Source organism: Antedon bifida, chromosome 9 (genome assembly GCF_963402885.1).
Source record: "Antedon bifida chromosome 9, ecAntBifi1.1, whole genome shotgun sequence".
In the NCBI taxonomy this organism is placed as follows: domain Eukaryota; kingdom Metazoa; phylum Echinodermata; class Crinoidea; order Comatulida; family Antedonidae; genus Antedon; species Antedon bifida.
This window is the reverse complement of record NC_136234.1, coordinates 1,528,376-1,552,520: the sequence shown is the minus strand read 5'-3', so window position 1 is coordinate 1,552,520 and position 24,145 is coordinate 1,528,376. Positions and strand designations below refer to the sequence as shown.

General features: G+C 31.3%; 1 protein-coding gene across 9 annotated transcripts; it reads left to right on the top strand.

The window, feature by feature from the left end:
* The first annotated feature begins 100 nt into the window (after positions 1-100).
* On the top strand, positions 101-21,125 carry LOC144852083 (uncharacterized). 9 transcript variants are annotated; one of them, XM_078709779.1, is made up of 15 exons: positions 101-171; positions 1,349-1,421; positions 3,397-3,534; positions 3,931-4,041; positions 4,279-4,515; positions 5,367-5,504; positions 6,470-6,577; positions 7,906-7,986; positions 8,740-8,811; positions 10,041-10,148; positions 13,650-13,733; positions 15,847-16,074; positions 17,606-17,766; positions 18,098-18,129; positions 19,713-21,125. In XM_078709779.1, exons 2-15 carry the CDS (start codon positions 1,392-1,394, stop codon positions 20,240-20,242), a joined length of 2,058 nt encoding a protein of 685 aa, XP_078565905.1. In that variant the 5' UTR covers positions 101-171; positions 1,349-1,391; the 3' UTR covers positions 20,243-21,125. The 9 variants fall into 9 exon arrangements, with proteins under 9 accessions (XP_078565905.1, XP_078565907.1, XP_078565909.1 ...); XM_078709778.1 differs by having other exon boundaries at positions 144-171; positions 1,347-1,421; positions 10,041-10,193; XM_078709781.1 differs by lacking the exon at positions 8,740-8,811 and having other exon boundaries at positions 10,041-10,193.
* The last annotated feature ends 3,020 nt before the right edge of the window (positions 21,126-24,145 follow it).

The following is a 24,145-nucleotide window of genomic DNA, read 5'->3' as shown; positions in this document are numbered from 1 at the left end:
TTGACAGTTGTGACAGCCACCACCAGAACGTAACTCTGAAAAATGACAACGTGTTTTCCCCGCCCATTTTTGTGTAGAGGTCGAAGGTTTAATACGACGACGGACGAACCTTATAATAATTAACCAGCTGCTTTTTTGAGAGAGAGAGAAAAGGTCACTGGTGTTTACACGGTAATTATTGCCTTATTTGTTTACTTTTTACTTGTGTGTGTTTAGAAAAGATTCTAGTTAAGTTTGTGGTTCAAGTTGTTGTTACGTAAACTAGAATTTAGCGTGTTTGTTCTAGTGTTTTTACATTAAATGGCTAGGCCTAGGCCGGTTGTACAGAGGCCGAGCTATGATGATACTCTTTCAGTCAGACAGGCATTTGTTGTTTAAAGGCTGATAATGAGTGATCACCTACTGTACTAGGCCTAGCCTATATGGGGCTGAAATTTTGCAAGCCTAGCTTGAAATAGATAGATTGTAACAAGTATTTCACAAATATTATCTAATGTTACTTACTTATGCTTAATCAATTCATTTGTAGGATATTTTACATTTTCTTTATTTTTCAAAAATCATTTTATTATCTCTATTCTAGCCTAGCTAGGCTAGCCTCTAGCCTTTCTTGTTTAATATGAAAATAGTAACAGGTAGGCCTATACACTAGGCCTACCAGGTAATTTCAGAAATTGTTATAAATGTAGTGGTACTGTATTTATTTATAAATTAATGGCCAAACACCAATTTATACTTTATGAACTACAGTACCCATATACTGATCAGCTCTAGTAGGCCTATTCTATTGTAAAAAATAAGAGGGTTCAAAACTAAGAATTTACTGCAATACAAGCAATACAAATTATTGTAATTATTTTAATATTTTTTGTCATTATGTTAAACTTGCAAGCAAAAAAAAAAACACATCTACTGTACAAAAGATATAGTTTTGACTTCTGAAACATTTTGAGGCAATTTCCAATGGCAATAATTTAACTTTTAGAATAAAATCAGTGGTTTGTTTTTGCAAGTAACATAAAAATAACTGTCTTCTAACAGATTTTATCGACTTGCAAATAATGTGTTAGTTACTGTACATAACACAGTCAATTACCTGTTTACCAAACTGTACTCTATACAAACTTTGACAGAAAATATGTTTGTCGTCTGTCTCGGCTTTCAGGAAATATATTTCCTTGTTTTATTAATCTTAACATCCTTTTAAAATACTCTGTGGTAATATCAATTTACATATAAAAATGTCATTAAAAAGTATTTTCTTTGTCTAGTAGTCATACTGAACTATGTTGTTCTAATTTGTGACGAACTTAAACTTTAACCTTTGACCCTTTTTTTTTTTATCCAGGTCAGTGTATAATAATTCATGTCTTCCAAGAGTTAAGAACAACATGGCTGAACAGTTAGTAACAAAGATGCCGGTAAGAAAATAATGTTATCAAATGTAGTGGAAGCTCTATTAAGGGGACACCTTTAGGATCCATATACTAGGGATGTCTCCTTACAAAATAGAGATGTCCCTTGATTGAATAGGGATTCCCACCATTGAATAAAAGTTTAAATCTGTTACAGTAAATATGGGTAGTACCCTTTTAATAATGGGGTCCCCTGATTTATATTTAGGAGTTGTGCTGTACAGTATTGTTAAAACATACTGTACTTTCCCTTTGTTGAACACTGGAATGTGTCCCCTTGCTGTAACACTGTATACATTATGGATGTCCCCCTGAGGGATGTCCCAAGGAGCTGTTGTATTATATCAATTATGTCTCACTTAAAAGATACTTACAAAATGTTTATAATAAAAATGAAGTTCATGTGTCTATTTTGTTATGATCACAGTGACGTAATACAGTATTAGCCATACTGCTTAGACTACTTTCTAGAATGTAAAAGTATTCCTAATAGTAAAAGGATATACAATAATTTATCAGGAAGCTCAATGCAATATGGGAAAAATGATGTATGCTTGCCACACTGTGAAGTTTAGCTATACAAACATGTTCATGTTGTCTCAATGCCACAGATAAAAAATCATTTTAGTTGTATTAATAACATACATACCTTACAAAATGCACTTATTTGTTAGGATTTTGACACGATCATTATTGGATTGTCTTATTTATAACGATTCTTTTGTTTCAAACACTGAGTCTAAGCAATTAGTATTAACTGCCTACTTAACAACACACTTGCACTTCTTGGCATTCCCTACTTTCTTTGTTTTCATTTTTAGCATTAGCATTCCTGATCAGTAATACTGTAGTATATGACTGATCTAATTTTGTAGCTCCATGTTACAATTATTTTATGCATATTTCATATTCAAAATATTACATTTTTTGTTGATTATTCAAAGTAAGTTTAATTTATTTATGTCTTATGTGAATATATTAGATATATTTTATAAATAATTAAAAATATTACAGATTATTGAACCTGGTAATAATCTATAGTGGTAGTAATAGTGAGCTGTAGCTGGTTTAGTATAATTTTAACATCTTTCGTCATGTGTTTCCTATTAGCATTGATCTTTCTAACCCAGGAACCATTAAATGAATCATGTTTTATCTTAATATTAAATAGAAAACAACATTTGAAACCAAATGTAAATACTGTATGTTATGGAACTTTTTGCCATAAAAAAATTCAATAAAAATATTTAGTATGCAAAATTAATAGCTAAATTATAGAAGATGTAATCCCTCATTATAATAATGCTTGGCTTTTCTAATAAGTAAAATAGAGTTTCTAAGCGTTTTTACACCATCACCTAGTGATACTGGGTTGAATCCTGTGTTGCCACCATAATTGAAGAATTAGCTGTAAATTAAATTATAATTATCAACCGTAAATCAAATTGTTAGAAGTATGTACTTGTTGGTTCTATTTAATTATTTTTATTTGAAGTACACATAATTAATGTAACATCTGGCCTTACTCGAGACAAATAGTATTCTGTCTATGGATAACTTCTTTGTTTAAATTGTGAACTCGATCATCAAATTAGTCATGTTCATCTTTAATATAGAATATACTGTATGTACAGTATGGTCATTTGAAATAAGCATTAAACCTACTAGTATTCATCATTCCTAAATCTCTGTCTACACTCTCAAACTTTATGTGACAAAAATGTGCCCATATACTGTATGAACATGATGATGTCATATCACTACTGTATTTGGGCATATCACTACCATACTGTTTTTGTAAAACTAGTTTGGTAGTGTGAACGAACAGAGCTTAAGTGTGGATTGGTGGCACATAGGATTGGTAAAACATAGATTGAAATATGGCATGAGATTCACTCAAATACATTTGTCTTTGGAAAATGGGCTTTACTTTCAGTTCATTCACATGATTTAAATTACTCTAATTATACTCTTGTTTTAGCTGGCTCAGCAATTAAATGATATGGTCAAGAATTTTACTCTACTGGACATCCTAAGCAAAGAAGAGCAAGAAGACCTGTTGTCCAGTAAAATTGACCTTATCAGAAAACAAAATGAAGAACGCATAAAAAGACATCAGGTGATTATTATTAGTCTGAGAGTCTGGATTAAGAGTCTAAACTGAATCCTGATGCATTGTATTTGTACTACTGTAGTGCTAAAATATATAGAACATCTGGATTAAGAGTCTAAATCCAGAGGCATTGCTTGTGTAGAGCTAGAAATATGTAGAGAATTATTTGGCATCTTTCCAATAGTCCTAACATTAATTTTGAACACATATGTATTTTGAATGCATAAACATGTTTTTGCTGCAATGCATTATAGGCTGTATATTGATGGCTGCATTTTTTTGTGTGCATATTTCAATAACAGATGCACATTATAATAAATATTTTAATGTTTCTTAATTCTGCAACAAAATTAAATTATACTTCAATACAAATTATTTATTAGTTGATGAATTTTTATTTAGGAAATTGAAGAAGATCGGTTACGAGCGGCAGGAAGAGAAGGAGACATTAAACCACCGAATAATCCAGATACTGATTCTAAAGCAATGTCACCCAGTCCAACTTTTCAACAGGTATTTTAAATGCAAAGTAATTACTGTATATGACGCAATATCCCATGGTTGCGAAAAATCCAACTCCATAACTTAGGCTATAATGTAAGGCTCTATGCTGCTACACACCATCTCTCCACTTCTTCCTGTAATGTGATTTGAACCAATGACCTAGAAATGTGTAGGCAAACAATAATCCTCTACCATCATAAATAGAGTACATTATTATGCAAATGCTGCACCACATGATTTTTACAGATTCCATCTCCGCCACAGGAGTGTACATCTCCTCATAGTGCTCGTTCTCAACCACCGCAAAATAGCAGCCGTTCTCCCCAAGATACTAGATCTCCCCCTGGGGCGCAGCAACAGAGCGAGAAGTTCATATGTATACAACTACGCAACGAAGGTAGTGGTCTCGGATTTGGACTAGTTGGAAAGAAAGGAATCGGCGTAGTTGTTAAAACTATTGTTCCTGGTGGAGCTGCTGCTAAGGTAAGTGACTGTCTAAGTGACTTTATACAAATAATGCACAAGTCACAGTGCGTTAGTGGAGATGTGACGCACTTGAGGGAATTTACAATGGTGCAACAACATTGTGAATACCCGAGAGTGCGCCGCATCTACACTAACGCACAAACACGAAGGCATACCAAAACACCCTTGAACTTATTTTATAATTTGGTATATAACATTCTACACAATCAAAGTTTATACAGTTTTGCAAACCTTTAAATTATATTATACGATAAAATAAACTTATTAATATTATTTGAAAAAATATGCAAAGTTCTGTAACCTGAAAAAAAGTGTTTGCTGCCATCACTTGGTGAACATCTGCAATCAATTCAGCATTTGTACAGTATTATACTAATAAATAGAATTTGAATCGTACATCGATCTTAAATTTGTATTTAAAATTTATAAAGTTTAATATTATTAATATCGGTACTTAATTATTGTTATTAAATACAACTTTGAAATATTTAGAAAAAAGATTAATTTAAAAATGATGTACTATATTTAAACTCGGATAGAGTAGCTTATTTTTTTTCATACGCATACAACAGCGAGTAACTTGCCAATTACAGGATGGCTAAACTATTTAATAATTTATCATGCTTATAAGTCTCATTTGAGGCTTAGAGAGTGGAGTTGAAAGAGTTGTGAGTAACAACCCTGGCACTAGGTCAGGATTGAACCTCTGACCTGGGAATTTGAAGGGAAGCATGTTAACCACCAAGCTACAGCTCCAATATGTATTGTTGTAGTGTACACTACTACATTTAAAAAGTAATATTTCACTATGAGAAATGTATTTCAATTTTGTCGACTTTGAAACACAGGATGGTCGCCTTCAACCTGGAGACATGATGGTATACATCAATGACACATGTGTGAGAGGTTTCACAAGAGACCAGATTGTTGATCTACTTATAAACTTACAAAAACAAAGCACAGAGCTTACATTGAGAGTTACACGGGTAAGTCACGACACTTTACATACGGCACCCGTTTACATAAACGCATGAGCACTTTTTTTATGTCTCACTCAAGCATTGCTTATTTCAAAAGATATATAATTGTCCCCCTGAAAATATTATTTTTTTAGAATATTTTTGTTGAACAATCAAACTTTATGTGACAAAAAAAAATTGTATGGACATGATGAAGCCATATCACTACTATATTTGGGCATATCACTACCATATTTGGGCACATCACACATTTTTGTCCTCAGTTTGATAGTGTAGACAGAGCTTTATAAAGAACACCTGGTGATAATACTTTCCTATGTTTAAAAAAAAAGCATTTATCATTATTACTATATATAGTAGATAATATGATTTATCTTTTGGTCAGAACAGCTGTACTAATTCATAGGGTTTAGAAAGCTTGTGTTACGTTCACCTTGGCTGGATCAATCTTTGTGCTTTGTTGAGAAATACTTAAATGTCTTTTTCAATCCTGATTTATGAAAAGAAAGAAAATATGTAAAAATGTTTGCTTAGGTTATTGTATTAATGACTTCACCCTTTCAATGCATATACCCGGTACTACCGGGTATAAACAAATGTCGTTGAACTGCGCACACCTGATATTACCAGGTAATGGAAAAACAATGGTTTAACCGTATTAGCCTATATAGCACCCTCTATATTTTTCGATAAACTTAAAGAAATTTGTAATTCATTAAAACTATTTCATTTTAAATTACTTACAGTCTTTCAGGTAAATAATTGTTTTTATTTATCCAATTTTTGGTAAAAGTGAATAACTATTATGTTACATTAAAATGGCATGTTCAACAAAAAAATATTTTTAAATTATTTGTTCACGGTACAATATATCTTTAAGCAAAGTCATGACTTTTTAAACCAAAGTGTTTATAAATTAATGAATTATTATGTAGGTATTTTGTTTTTCATTTATATTTTTATTCGCACAGGGTCCGCAACAACAATCAATAGGAAATCTCACAAGTCCACCAAGTTCAGCACACAGACTTCACAATGCTGGACGAAATGCATATGGCCCAACCGCCGATAGGAAAATGGTAAGTACTTCTTTGAATATATTCTCTATTAAAGTTTGTGTATTAAGCTCTGTCTACACTATCAAACTAATTTGACAAGAAAGTGTGATGTGCACAAATATGGTAGTGATATCCTCAAATATGATAGTGATATGGCATCAGCATGTCCATATATGAACACATCACATTTTTTTGTCACATAAAGTTTGATAGTGGACAGACCTTTAAACCGTTAAAAATAATCCTTCGACTAACACACAATGTTTTCTGGAAATTTCAGAATGAACTATTATTATTGTTATTAGGTAACTGATAAATTTGGCAGTAATTAATATTATTATGTATTACTTTTTTTGTGTGTTTTTCCATACTCATCCAACAGCGAGCAACACCCCACTTTACTTTTTTTTCACTCATTACCATAAATCATTTTTTTTGTTGTGAAACATGACCACAGACCCCCATGCAGCACTTACTTGCAATGTATATTAATTTTGTTGTTAAGGTAAACAACAAAAATATCATTTTTGTTATAATTGGTAGCATCACATTCATTTTATATAATTTATGCTTTTTAATATCCGATCCAACCAAGAAGTAGTAGGTTTAATATCAGGCTCACATTCAACTACATCAATTTCCATTCATCAAAGCAGGAAATAATACTCGCATAGAAATACTATTCAGGGTTAATACAATGAAAGTGTTACATACATTAAAAAGTGAGAAAAAATAGAGAGCAAAGAAATTTCCGGTTTTCATAGAGTGCCTTATTTTACCAGATCTTATGTTTCATATACAGTACTCTCTGATGTTTTTCATAGAGCAGGGCTAGCAGCATATTGAAAATTCATGCCGCTCCAATTGTCGTGAAAATGAAAAGTAACTAATACTGGACGAGCAAGCTCCTAAATTGGAGCTTGACAGGCAGGGGTGAAAAAGTCTTTAACCAGAGTTCGTAAAGGGATTATTCTTTTATATCACACCTTTTCTTGCCATTTGATAGATTCATTTCAAATCTCGCATACTATACATTGTTTTCTCCCATCATAACGATTGGAGATTTTATTTAATATTGGTAAATGATATGCGTTGACATACCAATCTGTAGAGTGCGCCATCTACAACTGCTGTACTCCACTGCTAAAATACGAGAGCCGCTTTTTTTAATGGCCAGCCTTCGATATTGATGGAAGCAACAGACTATAGTTAGATAAAGTTTGTTATATTACAACAGTAGGTGTGTTATAAAACAAATAATGAATGAATTTTGCATTCTATTTAACTCGGCACTCTCACTCCATGTTTTTTTATGTATCATTATCTACCATTGTTCTCTTGATGATCAGGAGTTTACGGTTGTTAATGACCTGTACATAAAAGAGGACAGGTTTTCAAGACGCAGGGTATCTGAAGATGTTAGTGGAAAGGTAGCGTAGAAAATGCATAAGCACCAAATAAATATATATTTCCTTTAGTGTAATTACTGTATATACAGTACTGTACACTGTTAAAATGCTATATACTAATAGGTGGTAAGGTAAACTTACTTAAAGATGTATTGTCCTCCAAAAACATGAAAAATAAAGATTAATTAAATCAGACTTTGAATATGTTATTTTGTAGTTTTAATAAAATTAATCACTTTCGTAGAAAAAAACGGAAGCAAATTTATGTTTTCACTTACAAAATGACAAAATAAATGGTTAAATTCAACCAAAAACCCATTGGCTGGCAGCCAATTTGACTATTTGTTTGCTTTAAATTACAGTTTTTTAAGTAAATACATTTTTTTTTCGATCCAATTTTTGGTCAAAGTGGATAGTTCTATTAGGTGACATTAAAATGGCATATTTAAAAAAAAATTTTCAGGGGGACAATACATCTTTGATTATTTTGGGTATTACTGCAAAAAGTTATATTCAAGGCTGTGTTACATACAGTAACCTTTAATAATGAAATAATCATGGAGGACGTTTACTTAACATTTTACACCTCATAAGATTGAGTGCTGACATTAATAGAGCTGTTCCCTAATTTATTATTATTCTTATTATTAAATATTATTATGGATTACAATTTAGAATTCTCGCTTAGTTACCAAACAAATATCATACACAATATATTCAATTATGATGTTTTTACTCTTTTTGTTCTGTTATTTTAATTTTAACGTACAAAAGGATATCATAGTAACTTTAGAAAACTCTGAAAGTGGTCACATGACCCGTGTTACTGAAATTAAAGAACATAAGGTAGGGTTTTAATTCCATATATGGCGTATATGCATTTTTGTGATTTACACTAAATTGATTTTTTTTAAATTTTTAAAATGAGTGGTAGAAAACCATTTAATTAATAGACTTTAATTTCATTAAAAGACTTATTAATTATATATATTTGTTCATAATATAGAAGAACTTTTTTTTTAACACTCCTATTAGGGGACACTTTCTTGCAACATGAATATAAATATTTTTTTAAATGGCCAATTTCTATTCATAAGGGACATTTTTTCCCCTGAATGTGTTCCCTAATAGTAGTACATGGATACCATGCCTGATATTTAAATCAACATTTAAAATACAGTATATAGCCTTTTTGTTTTTTCCATAAACCTTTTTGCTGTTGAATTTTAGGCCTAATATTTTAGTTTATTGTGTGCCTCCCTTATACATTGATTGTCGGCATTGCTTAATAATGATATCAAATTTTAAAATTAGTTTGTGCATGCATTGTACAGTATTTAAACCTTAGTTTCTCATCATTCATTATTTACATAATTCTGAACTGGGAAAATCTAAAACTGCCATACATACTTCTGTTTTAATGAATATCAAACAATGAGAGCATGTTGTGGCTTCAATTGTTACATTTATCCCCTCCCCCTCCCCAAAAAATATATTTTATATTGAAACTTAACATAGTTGATTGCTATGGTCAATCAGCTATACTTATTCATCTACACTTGCGATGATATTATAATGTATATATTGCAATGTTTCAAAGATTGTGTGTTTACTGTATACTGTATATTAATTACTAGATTTTACTATTATTATGCCAGTAACATTTTTTGTGTGTGATTAGATACCTATTGTAGTTTGTTCAACTAATATTTGGGTTTCATTTATTATATCATAGATAAATTTATTGTGTATCCTAATGCAGATGGAGAATTATATTTAATTGATAATGTAAAAGACTAACTTAATACTTTTATGATATCAGTAATCTAGGCTACAGGTACACTACTTCTTTTGGTACTGGTCCTAGAAAACCTTTTTGCCAGTGTTAACTAGGCATAAATGTTCATGTTAATTACTATAATACAGTTAAACTTGGGCATTAAAGAATAATTTTATTGATTAATTAAATTCATAATTTAGGACAGATTTTTTACTCATTTCCTTCAAGATATTGTTGATACATTATTGTTCCACGTATCCTTTCTTCAAACTTGCTCTTTGACCTACTATTTCAGACTCTGAATGTGGAGGTGGATTTTGAGGGCGTGCAGCAAAGGCTAACAGGCCATCATCGTGGGCCAGTTGACCAACGAGTCCCTGGTAACCCAGCTCAAAATCCTCGGGTAAACGGTTGGAGTTACAACAGCGTTCTAAGTTATTATCAAAATGTATACAATACCTGCTTTTTAGCCTCTGCATTCAGAATATACTGTAGATCATTAGTTTAATAACCGCATCTTCTTTTTGTTTCTTTATTTTTCATATAATTACCAAAAATGGCAGTGCATTGTTTTTATTGGTGTATTTAATACTGAATTGCATGTTGCATTTTGAGGTTACAGTAAAAGTAATATGTTTTTTTCAACTTTCAAAACTAACTAGTCGATCGATAAATAAAATGGATGTGTGTCTGTGCATCTTAATTGCATATGAGAGTTTGTATAAATCTGGTATTAAAATGCTGAAACTCTGCTCTTGTTTGAGTTTAAGCCCATCTGTACTGGAATTAAGCCTTCTCACCATCTCACCAATGTTCCTCTGAAAAATTCATTTCCGTCTGTTCCATTTTTCTGAACTAAGACTTACTGAGACAAACTTATTATTTCCTAGTTTTCTGTCTTTGGAACTAATTCCCACTTTTCTAAAAAAATTCATCCACTTTCGACTTTTCAAAAATTATTTTTGGAATATGAATGTTTTATTATTAATATCTCCAAATACGTAATTTTATGCAAAATTGTTGTTGTTTGACTATTTACCAAAATGGATGTTGTTTACTTCCCTTAAACAATTTAGTTAAACCTCCATTACAAAAATCCTGCTGATGCCCATCAAAGTACTGTAGACTCATATGCATTTTTCCTTATTCTAAATTCTTCATTCTCTTCAAAAGTTGTCCCTGTCAACGATTTTATGGATTTGATTGACAAGATTGTGATATTTGTTGTTGTTTGGAATGAATGTGCAACTTTATATTGTATTTCCTATGGAATAATGCACTGCTGTTTATTGTATAAAGCTCTGTCTACACTATCAAAATAGTGTGATGTGTCCAAATATGGTAGTGATGTGCCCAAATATGGTAGTAATATGACATCATCATGTCCATATGAGGGCACATAACATTTTTTTGTCAAATAAAGGTTAATAGTGTAGACAGAGCTTTATGTTAGATTCAAACATAACATCATGATACCATGCATCTCCTCCTGTTGTCAACAGACCTCTCAAAACGCGGTCGTTATTCCATTCAATTGATTTCATAAATAATAATAATACATTAATCTTATAACGTTTAATTTAATGCAAAAAGACTCTAAGCGTTTCACATTATTATCCCGGTGATGTTTTATACCAAACATGCCTGGAAACATACTACCATAATATTGCAGCAGTAATCAGCGTAGTTGTTTTTTGACATATACCAGGTGCCCATTTGTAAACCTTGGTGGAGAGAGGCAAATGTTGGTGTCTTTCCTAAGGATACGCAATGCGACAAGCTTTAGATTCAAATTCATATTCTCACGATTAGTAGTCCAATGTCCAATACACATTTAAATTTAAGGATTACTATACTTTAAAATCAGATTTACTGACAACAAAAACGTTGAAATGATAATATTAATAGTAACGTAATTATATTACAAATTTATTACAGTTCAGATGCTGTAATTAAAATTTGGTTTGAAGTTAAAATCGTTGGCCGCGACAGATTCACTAGTATCGTTATGTCATGTTTAGAACTCTATAACCTTAATATATATACATGCATATGCATTAGTTAACATAATCATTTTTTTCAGTTAATTTTTATTTGAAAAACTAACAGTATTTGGTTGCAGGCTGAGTGGATGCATCGCATGCCATCAGAATAATTCAGAATATTAAATTCATCCTCACTCTTTTTAATAATTTATTATCTATATACCTAATTAAATTCTAACAGCATATTTTTATTTCAGGCCCTATATATTATATTTCATTACATATATTATTAAGTACTATTATGTTTATCTGAAAATTTTTTTTTACATTAAATTATTATTAGTCTTTTTTTACTGCTGTATATAAAAATACTAAACAAATACAAAAATATTATTTTATGGTGGTGGTAAACAAACTATGTACTGTATAACAAAGGGACATAATGAATATTTTTTTCCAAATAAATACTTTATTTCATACTAATTTTGGTGATATTTAATTAAAATATTAAATATTATAAATCCTAATAACATCATTTATGTATATTAATTTACTTTTATCATTTTACCTAAACTAATGTACAGATTATGTACTGAGTTTTACTTTAAAGCTCAGGTACAGGCATAGATTTTAAATATAATATCTGGTTAATTGTACATAAATCAAATATTTGTAATAGAAATCAAGACAAAAAAAGCATGAATTTCCCTTAAAATGGTCAAATACAAAATTTGGCAAAATTCTGCTATAAAAACCAGAAGTAGTTTAACCTAATGTAATAACATGTATGGTGACTCCCTAGAAGGTTAAAAAAGATGGATATACGGTGGATAATTTTGGTTATAGCATGAAAATAAAACTCTGAAGTTGAATAAAAATACTAGAAACATAAAATTCAAGTTATATTACATATATGTAGTCATCATTTTTTACCACACCGTTTATTTTTCATAGTTAAAAATGCCTTTCTATTTACAACATTTGTGTACAAAAGAATATAGATTTTAGTGTGTAATTTGAACTATCCCCCCACTGATAAGAAAGTGCTTATTTCCAACAAGCTTGTGTAACACAAATAAAATCCAAAAAATTATGAAACAGAAGGGGAAACTATAGATTGATAATTATTGGAATGTATGATCAATAGAAATTGTTTGCACGCACCTGGCAATGTTAATGTCCTCTAGTGTAGTACATGATAAAGTTGATAAATATTGTACACCTGTATGCAATGTATCAATTATGCAAATTAGCTACTAAATCATTGCACACAATATAATAGATATTAAAATGTCAAAGTAGATGTTAGGTTAGTTATAAATCCATAACCGTATGTATTATAAATATTTCAAACATTTATTGAATTTTTAAATTACAGTATTTTTTTTTTTTTTTTATTTCAGTAGAATCCATATCAAAAACAAAATCATTGAATCTAAATAATAAATTTATTTCTATTGTGGTTGTATTATTAATAAAAATAATCTTACTATTATAATAATGAATAGATAAAAATAAAAATATCCAAAGATGAAATTATAAGAAGAAAAATGAATAAAAGGTGCAATTTTAATTCAGATGACACTACTGTTATTAACATTTTTCACTTTATAAATAAACGTTCAAAGCACACGATAGCATGAAATACAAAGATTAACAAAACAATGACATGTTTGCATTGCACCAATATAAGCTATTAATACTACCATCGTGATGTTTATATTGAAGATCCACTTTTTTAGATTTAAAAAAGTCGGTTTTTACAGAAAACCAATTCTCAAGGTTCCAATTTAAGCTTAGATAGAGCTGTAGAATTTAATAAAAAATGTAAATTTTAGTTAAAGAAAAATATTAAAACATACAATAATTGATAATCTTTTATGTTAAAGTTTCACCTTTTCTTTGAATTCTGACTTTAGGAAGAATGGTCAGAGAAAAGAAGACAGAATATAGATCGTGTAGAAGCAGAGATTCTAGCAATGAGAGAACAGTATGAAAACCAGGTACAACACATGTGGAGACTTGCTTCAGCTTTAGCTGACTGGGTTCTGTGTTTCAGTCTTTCAGTTTCTTTTCTTTCTTTCTGGCAACATTTTAAATGCTACGCTTTGATTTTGGTTTTCAATTATTTTATGGAGGCTAAAGCCCTGTCTACATTATCAAACTAGTTTGACAAAAAATGTGTGATATGCCTAAATATGGTAGTGATATGACATCATCATGTCCATATAGGCACATCACATTTTTTTGTCACATACAGTTTGATAGTGTAGACAGAGCTTAAGGCTATAAGCTAGAGGCTTCGTGAAATCATGGGTATTTTTTTAAGTCTCCTTTCTTGAAGTTAAATCTTGTGCATGTTATATTTGTGTCTTTTTTTATATTTAGGTGATCATTTAGAATAAAATGATCACCTATTGTTATTGTATAAAATCTTTATTTTTTTTTTTTTTTTTTTCTTTTTATTGTTTCTGTACACTATTTTGTGTAACAATTATCTCAAAAAGTTTAATGTCAATGATTACAAAAATTTCAGAATATCTTTCAAATAATATAACTTAATCCTAATAAGCTTTCCAGCGTGATCACTCATCCGTGACGACATTTATACGCCATTTTGCGAAATCACATTATCAATCATATCTCCATAATTCATTATCACATATTAATGAAATTCACTACACGTAAACTTCAGATCAAGGGTAAAAATATTAGCAAATAAAAACGCACGCGCACGTAGGTTCATGCGCGTGATATCGTGCGTTAAAAATTTAAAACGCTCAAAATTAAGTTTTGATCAATTTAGAGCATGAATTAGGCCATTTGCGTGTTTCAAAAAATTACTGCGCAAAAATGCGTTTTTGCGCGCGCGATACTTAAAAAGCGTAAAAAACATGAATTTTTTTTACAAATCTCATTCTACTCACCATCCTTAGTACATTCACCAAATTTGAGTCAGTTCCGACTTAAAATAACGCTATACGAGCACGTTAAAAATGACAAAATGCGCACATTAATTTTACAAAAGTTCTGAAAATGGTGAAAAATAGGTCTTTTTTAAAATGAAAATAATTCTTCAGAATGCAAGATGACCCCCGATTTTTTTAACTTATTCTGGAAGCCATTGAGTTGTAGATATGAATTCATGTACACATTTTACGTACAAAATGTTTTGACGTCATCAAATGGCCACTTGAATTTAAGAATTAGGATTTGTTATCTTTTTGTGTAGATTATCACATTCAACAGAGCGCATCTTGGTTATGTGTGCTCGAATTTCGCACAACTTTCAGTATGTGCTTGCTTAATTAATTATCTTTATCATGAGTTGACACTATCTTCATTTTAATGACGTCATCACGCGTAAAAACTTGAATAACGTAGGCCGTGTAATTTCACCTTCGCAGTAAATTTGAATATCTTACAGCTCTTCAGAATTGAAGGTTACCTTGATGATTATAATTTATTATGAAAGCTGATGAAATGTAGATATTAATTCATATAAAAATTAAGCCTATCGGATGTTGTGACGTTAACATATGGCCAGTTGAAGTGAAAAAGTAGTTTTTTCATATTTTTCGTCAAAGTTATACACAATTCAAAGAGCGCGCATAGCGCTTCTACGTGCCAAATTTTTTTCCAAATCTTATATTTTTTTGCTCAATTAATTATCTTTCGAAATTGTCATCTTAAAGTTTAGTTTGATAACGTCATCATGCCAAAAAATTAGAACATGTGTGTCCCGTAATTTCACCTATGCTACACTGTATATAGATATACAGTATATACTGTACATATTGTATATGGCATATAGGCACAACTCAGCACTATAAGCATATAATAGGATGGCATACATCAACATTTTCCGATCGTATGTTAACGTACGTGCATGTTTAAAAAAAATTAATTTCAGTAAAATGATAAAAATGATCACCTATAATTCGTCAAAGTGACGAATTAAATTCTAGTTTATTTTATCATTTTTTGGTACCCTAATAAATACCTCAAATGGCATATTATGGCCTCAATGGCATTTCGTAGCCAATCAGCTAATTATGATAATATATTTTTTTAATTTATGTGCGTTTGGATAAAGAACCTTTCACATTTTCACAGAAACAACAAGGTGCTGTTACGTCGCCCCCACCCCATTACAGTCGCACCAATTTCTTGGATGATCCGTCAAGAGACGAGGACGATCTTTCTAAAAGAAGTCCTAAACAACACGACAGTTCACAAAAACAGTATGGGGGGAGTAGACGAACCCAACATAGCTATGGGGGCACTGACTTTGAAGACGCTGCGACGCTAGTGGCTAGACAGAAAGGACAACAAAGGCAACAGGTTAGTTGATTATTTCTTTACTTGGTTTATTGATTGTCTTTATATGTTCAAATAATACCTGATTTGCCCATAATAAAATCTTGTAAAAAAAATGTAACATTGGGTATAAATGCCCCTTCTCCCAAATGATGAACATATCTTAAAGATATACAGTATTGTCTCCCTGAATGGGTTTTTTGTTGAATTTAACCATTTATTTTGTCATTTTATAAGTGAAAATATTAATTTTTTCTGTTTTTTTTTCTACGGAAGTGATTAAATTTATTAAAACTACAAAATAATATATTCAAAGTTTTATTAATCTTTTTCATGTTTTTGTGGGACAATACATCTTCAAGCTGCCCGTTGACGTATTAAATTTAACATGTTTGAGAAATATAACATATTTTTTTACATGTAATTCCATAGTAGTTGCGTTGAGTAAGGGTTGATGTACCTTTTGAATGAATGTGTGTTATCATGTACTTACTAATGTGATAACCTTTGACATACTTATCTGACAACTGTTTCATAATCAAGCTTTTAACATTGTTTGCATGTCATTTGCTTGTGCACCTTGGGAACCTTGATAAACCGCCCAGTGATAATGGGAGCTTTTTATACTACAGTAGGACTTTTGAAGTTTTAAGTATTGGCATACATCCAATTTAGTTTGGCAATTTGACAAAATTTAGTTGAACTTATAATTCTGTTCACATGCACATGGCACATTTATTCTTTTTTTAGTGTAGGGTTGTGTTCTAGAGAGAATATTAAACATTCATCTTTTTCCCATTTGAATCTACAATAACAATGTTACTAACCTACTTTAACATTTTCCTACTTTCTTTCATGGAAAACTATCCCATACCCCTATTACTCTGTTTTTTTTTATTAATGGCTCACTTCTTTCCTTCTAATATTAAAAAATTATTAATATTTGGTATCCTGTATGTTGCAACTCCTTGCCTGATGAATGTATACATAAATAAATTGTATTCAAACAATTTTAAGCCCACTTAATTTGGTGTATCTTTCAAACAAAATGATCTATGTAGATATAGCCAAACCCACCTCACTATGTTTTAAGCCAATGTGATCTAATTTAAGTAAAGTTGTTACTATTTATGATGTGTATTTTGGGAGTTTGCACCAATAATAGCTTAATATATGAAAATTTACTTTTACATTTATTAAGCTCTGTCTACACTATCAAACTAGTATGACAAAAGTGTGATGTGACCAAATCATGTCCATATATGGGCACATCATATTTTGTTGTCAGTTTGATAGTGTAGACAGAGCTTTACATTACTAATATGGTAGTGATATGACATCATCATGTCCATATATGGGTACATCACATTTTGATAGTGTAGACAGAGCTTTACATTACTAATATGGTAGTGATATGACATCATCATGTCCATATATGGGTACATCACATTTTGATAGTGTAGACAGAGCTTTAGATTAATGTAGTCATTTGATCTAAACCACACTATTAAATTAATATTCTTGTAATAATTAAATTGAAATTATTATTTTTTAGGCACAAAAAAGTACAGAAATAAGCATGACAGGAAAAGAAAGGAAGAGATATGAAAACTGGAAAAAAGAAAGGGACGAAATCGACGAGCAGCGCATGGCACGCCACAAGAGTTCATCAGGTGAATGGAAAAGAGAATGGGACAAAGCAAAGACAGGAAATTGGTTAGTGTATTTACTTCATGTAATTAACACCCTTTTCACACTACATTAAAATGAGCCTACTAAGATTTCACAGATGACTGGTAAATATCAGATTTTTCAAAACAATATGTAACTATATAAATCTGGTGTACAAGTTCTTAGTAGCAGTGTGAAAAGGGTGTTATTATAATTTTAAAATTCGGTAACAGGAATTAGAGCCTATTCACACTTACAGGTGAAGTAGGCTTATTCTGTGAACCATAAAAAAACTTATTCTGTGCAATTATTTCTTAATCACAATATTAACAGACCATATATTTTTTTTTACAATGTTATTTTTAAAAATGAATAGTCAAAACGATCGGAAAGCAAAACCCACAAAAGGTAAAATGTTGTACTTATTTTTTTTCACAAGCTTGCTTATTGCTCTGCAGCTCACATAGAATTACCTACCAGCATATAACAGTTTGTTCTCTTAAATGTATCTATAACATGGAAATTCATATGGAAAAATACCACCAGATAAAACCCTATTATGAAATGGGTTGTCCCATATTTTTGCGATTTTTTAAAAAAAACATCCATAAGAAAGCAGTAAATTTGTATATCATTTGACGACCTTTAACTGTATTTATCTCAAAACGAAGAGGCTAACTTTTTCTCACATGAATGTTAAATTCCTGGGTGAGGTTTGATAAGCTAATTGTAAGTGCATACTTCATAATCAGTTTTAAACACCATCTGCAAGAGTGGTCTGAACTCATCCAACTCCAGGTAGCCTTTTTTAACATTTCTCTGATAAGAATTATGAAATCATAATGTCACAACAGCAAAATATCTGTCTTGTATGCCAAACAAACTGTAACACTATTGCTGTATTGCGCACTGTATGCTGACTGCCATGTATAAAAACATAATCCTGCATACTTATTTATTTTCTCATTCCAAATTATAATTTTTTGCTGTGCTGTGCTTGTATTGTTTTTGTACATTTATTTATTATTGTGAATTACAGTTGTAGAGTGGTGGTGGTAGTTTATTTGAAATATTAAAAATAATCCTTAGAAAATGCACATTGGGATGTTGTTATCAACACTTAATGCCCTGTTGACAAATTTTGGTCCGTACTGTTCCTTATTCAATGTGTGCCGATTAATGCTACGTATTGTCACGCATATGTTACATTACAAATAGTACCTGCTTTGTGTGAACACTACGACTCGCATTGTTATGTACACTAGGTCATGTGGTATGCGTTGGAAACCTATACGCATGTTGGGCTAGCCCAAAGGTGTCTGAAAGAGTTAGTAGTAGTATTAGTAGTATTTGGTTGTTTTGTGTACTTGTGGTGGTGGTTATTATGCAATAGTAGAGTGTGGTAGTGTTTGGTATATTAATAGTTTTTCAATATTCATGAAGAATCATTGTATTTTTAAAAAATTGTAGAAAGCTTAAAAGGTTGCATTTACAAAACAAATACAGTACAAATAGAAATGTCAGCTACAAGAAGCAAAGCAGTGGAGTAACAGCTATGAGCACTCGCTGGCTAACCCAGGCCCAGAGAGAAAACAAGGCATTCGATGTTGGGGGGCCACTTAGGGTCATAAACCAGGGGCCTCAGACCTTTGCATTACGCCACTGCTTATAAACAATATCCAAATAATCACCATTTCATTCATTCCTCTTCGAAGGATTTGATTTCAATTTATACTGTAGGCCTTTTGCTCTTGTATTGTGACTACATGATCTAGTAATATTTAGATAGTGTTTTAAAAAATAGTCCTTTATTGTAACTCTATTAACATCCACTACAGCTCAATGATCCTCAGTATGCTTAATACTGTACTATATTGCATGGTTGCAGTGTGTCTATTGCTAGTTTATTCTAATTACACAGTTATGCGCATGAGCAGCATGTTTGTAAGACTTTGAGTTATTTTCTACTTCCTTCAATTTCCAATTGACAGGGCGATTTGTTAATACTGGCAATGAGAAGGAAGAGGCTCCTCTGTGCTGGGGTCGAGGACGGGGTCGTGGTCGAGGTGTTAAGAATGAAATGAAATACTCCAAAATAGGGATTGCAAACAAAAAGAAAATGGAGGAGGAAATTAGGCAACAGATTGTAGAAACAGACAGTTTGAATATACCACAAGCTAGCATTGATAATGCGCATGCAACAGGAAATGGCACTAGTAAGAGGGATGATTTATTGACAGGAACTGATGTGACTGTGATATTCCAAGATGCTGAAGTAAGCTTAAAAGAGGCTGAAGGTGTTACAAAAGCAGCTAAAGAGATACCACCTCTTCAGGACATAGGTGCGGAAATGAGAAGTACTCCAAAACAGCCTAAAAGTGATTTACATATAAAAGTACCTGACCCTGAACAGGTTGATTCGATAACATCACCGGATACTTTCAAAACGCCGCCTGGTTTTAATCATGTCCTTAATTGGGCTGAAGAAATGGACAAATTTGATTCAGGCAATGAACTTTGACCCCATTGAATTGATATTTCCCAACTTATATCAGCCTGGTTACCCTTTAATGGGTACATGTATATGCAGCCAAAATGGAAACATATGGTCAAGGATTATGTAATTGGACTATAAGTAGCTTCATGATACTAATGTGGTTATATACTAATGATTTTATCTGTATCTGTTACCTTAATGTGGGGAACGAACCCAAAATTCCTGTGCTGGTTGTATGTCCATACTACCCAGCCTCTCAGCATATGTTTCATTACTTGTGTCAAATTGCGCCATAAATATCTAAACATGACGTATGATATACATACATACATTTCTGCCCTTATTACCACTTGTCATTTTGGGCTCTGATAATATCTACTTGACCGTTGAAATATCCCTGTAATTTGACCAATCACAAGCGATAAGTTATTGGAAATGTCGCTTGTCATTGGTCAATTCACTTTCGTTGAATTTGTGTCCTTGCATGCTTCCTAGTGGGAACCATGCTTTACTGCTTTACAGGTGACCCTTAATTTTTATCAAATTTGGGAATCACTAGTTATAGAGATAACTAACAAATCATAGTATAAACAGTTAAAATCAGGATTTTAATTGTACTGTATGTTGATTTTTTGTAAATTGAGAATTTATACCCGCATGTAGATAAATAATTGTAGACGTTATTTTCTGACTTAATAATTCAAAAAAAGACTTGACTGCAAGAGATGTTTCAATCAATCTTGTAACTGCAAACATCCAAAAGATATATTTTTAGTTTTTAATTTTTAAACAATTAACATTTATTTATTTTTTATCATGTGTCACAATTAACCTCAGGTCACATTGTCTTCATTTGTATTTATTTTACCAGCCTTTAAAGACTATTAAATGTTAAAATAGCATCGTTGCTTTGTTTTTATTGTCATACTTACATTTACGTATAGAAATGCTGGTACCATAACGAACAGATGCTAAACCATTTATTAAGATATTTTGATACTTTGGTTCCGTACTTTATTCCGTTATGTTTATGGCAATAGTTCTTACCAGTAAGAGTTAATGTGTGTCTTTATAGACTTTTAGCTTTATTATGGGGGTACAAATATCGTGTCATCAATATATTTTTTTCCCAAATTCGCTATGTTACCAAAAACTACCACAGCTTGTATGAACAAATAATATATGGTAATATTAATATAGTGTTTAAACTGTGTATTTCAGACTTAAGGTATAGGCAAAAAAAATCCATAAAATCTTTTCTTTTTTTACGGCAGCACTTTGTAAAAAGTTTCTCTATTCAATAGCAACATGTTATACTCATGGAGCTTATTCAAACAACACCTACCTATTCCATAAATTGGACTATCAAACATCAGTATGTATTTTCATGGTTACTAAATGTTTATCTAAGTATAACAGCAAAAATAATTATTGGAATGTTTGAATATTTTATTTTCTTTGAACATAAATTGTTAGATTGTACAATAATGTAATCATAAAAACAAGAAAAATTAAAGAAAAGGGGAAAGTCCCAAAAAGTAATGCTTGTAATATGAGTACCTCATTTGTGCATATTACATTGCAACATTGGTACAAAGTTCTTAAAAATGAATAGTTCTGATCTAAGAGAGAAGAAATAAAAGTGTAAACAATTTTCAGTTAAATTATATTGCAAGTTAAATTAACACAATATTAATATAATCTAAATGCAAAAGGTACTATAGGTGTTATAGCTTACTCCTCCTATCAAGATAATCTAACAACAGGATGCTGACCTCTGGAGATCAAAGGGTTTATCTGTGGCTGTGACACAGTTTTTTCACACTTCTTAACACTACTGACACCACGCACAACAGAGAATGTACATAGTACAGTACTGTTGGTATTTGTCGCAGCCAGACATAAGATCAAAGGACTGTTAGGAGTTCCTATCTTGGCAAGGCGAGCTCAGTTGTCCTGTTGTTATATCTCTTTCCCATGAAACAAACAAGCCAATTAATTATTTGTTTTATCTCCATATATATAATATATCGAACTACAAAAATAGCCAATTTTTTCAAATGGTAAGCATAATTTCTTTAACAATTAGACAAATTAGCCACAGATGCCCAAGGCTAATTAGTGTACATGGTTCAACAATAGCAATAACACTTTGTTATATCCTGAAGAAGGTGTCCCCTTAATAGAGGTTCATTATCTTGCACTGCTTTTATATAAACATAATTTCATCAACAAATAGACTAATTGAAATATTGTCAGAATCCTCCACAGATGGCCAAGACTAATTACTGCACATGGTTCAACAATAGCAATAATTTAAGCCTATTCAAGAGAAAGAAGTGCTTAATTGCTCTTAGCTGACAAAGCCTATCATTCTTAATAATATTAGTAGTTAAGTTAAATTTTCAGATGTTTTGCCCTACTCTCTGATGTAACTTCAGGTGTGGATCAAGGCTTTTTTAAATGGGGGGGGGGGGGGGGGGGGGGCAGTATTAAAAATAGATACAAGTAGTAATTTCAGTTTAGCTGTAAAAAGTAGAAGAGCACACCCCTAGTGCTACAGCTACCCCCTAGATCTGCCCCTGTGTATTTGGTACATTGAAGATGCTTTGCCAAAAAATTGGTACAGTACAATTTACCTAACAAATAACTTGATAACTGAAGCAAGCACTTCCTGGCCAATTATCAAAAGATTGGTCCGAGTGAAATTATGGGTAAACGAGAAAAAAATACTATTTGACCTAGAAACTGGTTCTCATGGAAGGCCTATCTGAGTGTTCTTTTGTGTTCTAAAAGCTAGACAACTCATGTTTGACCTATCGCATACATTTTCTAGATCCAAAAATTAAGAGGTGAATTCATTATCTGAGATTGATATTTGTAGTTCAAGGATTTTATATAATATATACAACTAAAAATAGACAAGTTGCAGACGGCTGATGGAATTTTGTGATTGAATTGTGTCGCATTGTCTCCCTGTTGTTAAACTGTCATCAGATGGCGAAAAACTTGCTTAGCCTATAATAAACTAAAATAAAAAAACTAAAAAATAAAATCAAACTTTTAATAGACCAATTTTATTCACTTTTTAATACAATACATTATACAAGTTTATTCATCATAAAAATATGTATATATTATAGAAAAAGAGTGGCATAAACAAAAGAGGTTATAAAACATCTTTTTGATTTCCTGAAACAAAAATAGTTTAAAATACTTGCCACTTAAGCAAATAAATGATTTCGCTTATAAAAAAAAGATAAATTTAACTCAATACTTCCAGTTGACTTTTTCCCCCAAATTACTTTTTTATAAGATACATTTTGTTTTTTGATCCAATTTTTGGATTAATGTGTGAAATTAAAAAGCCTATTCAACGATTTGTTGTTAGATTTTTATTTTTTCAGCGGAACAAATATTGTCTTTAAAATATATATAAAAATGAAAGACAAATGTAGGCTACCGATTGTACACATGTTCGTTAAACAAATGCGTCCACAACAAATGTTCACTCCAGAACTCATAAATGCAGAAAAGAACAAACTAGTAATTTCAATAATATTATTTCTATCATGACACATGCTTGCTATAAGAGAATAATGGATATAGATAATGTATGTATGTATTTTAATGAAAATGAACAATACGTACATACATGTAGACCTAATTAGTATTCATTATCTTTTTCCAAACAAAACAGCAGCATGCACACAGAAGAAATCTGCACCGTTGCTTGCACGCTACAAAATGATTTTTAATTACACTACTTTTTGTTTACTATGCCAGTGGTAGGATATATATTTTTTGTAATTACGAGAATTACAGCATGATACGACCAGCGAACCAATGGAAATGAAAATAATCAATGCGCTTGCGCAAGTTTTTGACAGTGGACGAATCGGAAGAGTACAAAAATATTGCGCCCCG

Coding starts and splice junctions, on each gene's coding strand:
- LOC144852083 (XM_078709778.1), top strand. CDS start 1,392: ATGGCTGAACAGTTAGTAACAAAGATGCCG. Junction 10,194..13,649: donor TTCTAAGTTATTATCAAAAT/GTATACAATACC, acceptor TTCTGACTTTAG/GAAGAATGGTCAGAGAAAAG. Junction 17,767..18,097: donor AAAGCAAAGACAGGAAATTG/GTTAGTGTATTT, acceptor AAAAATGAATAG/TCAAAACGATCGGAAAGCAA.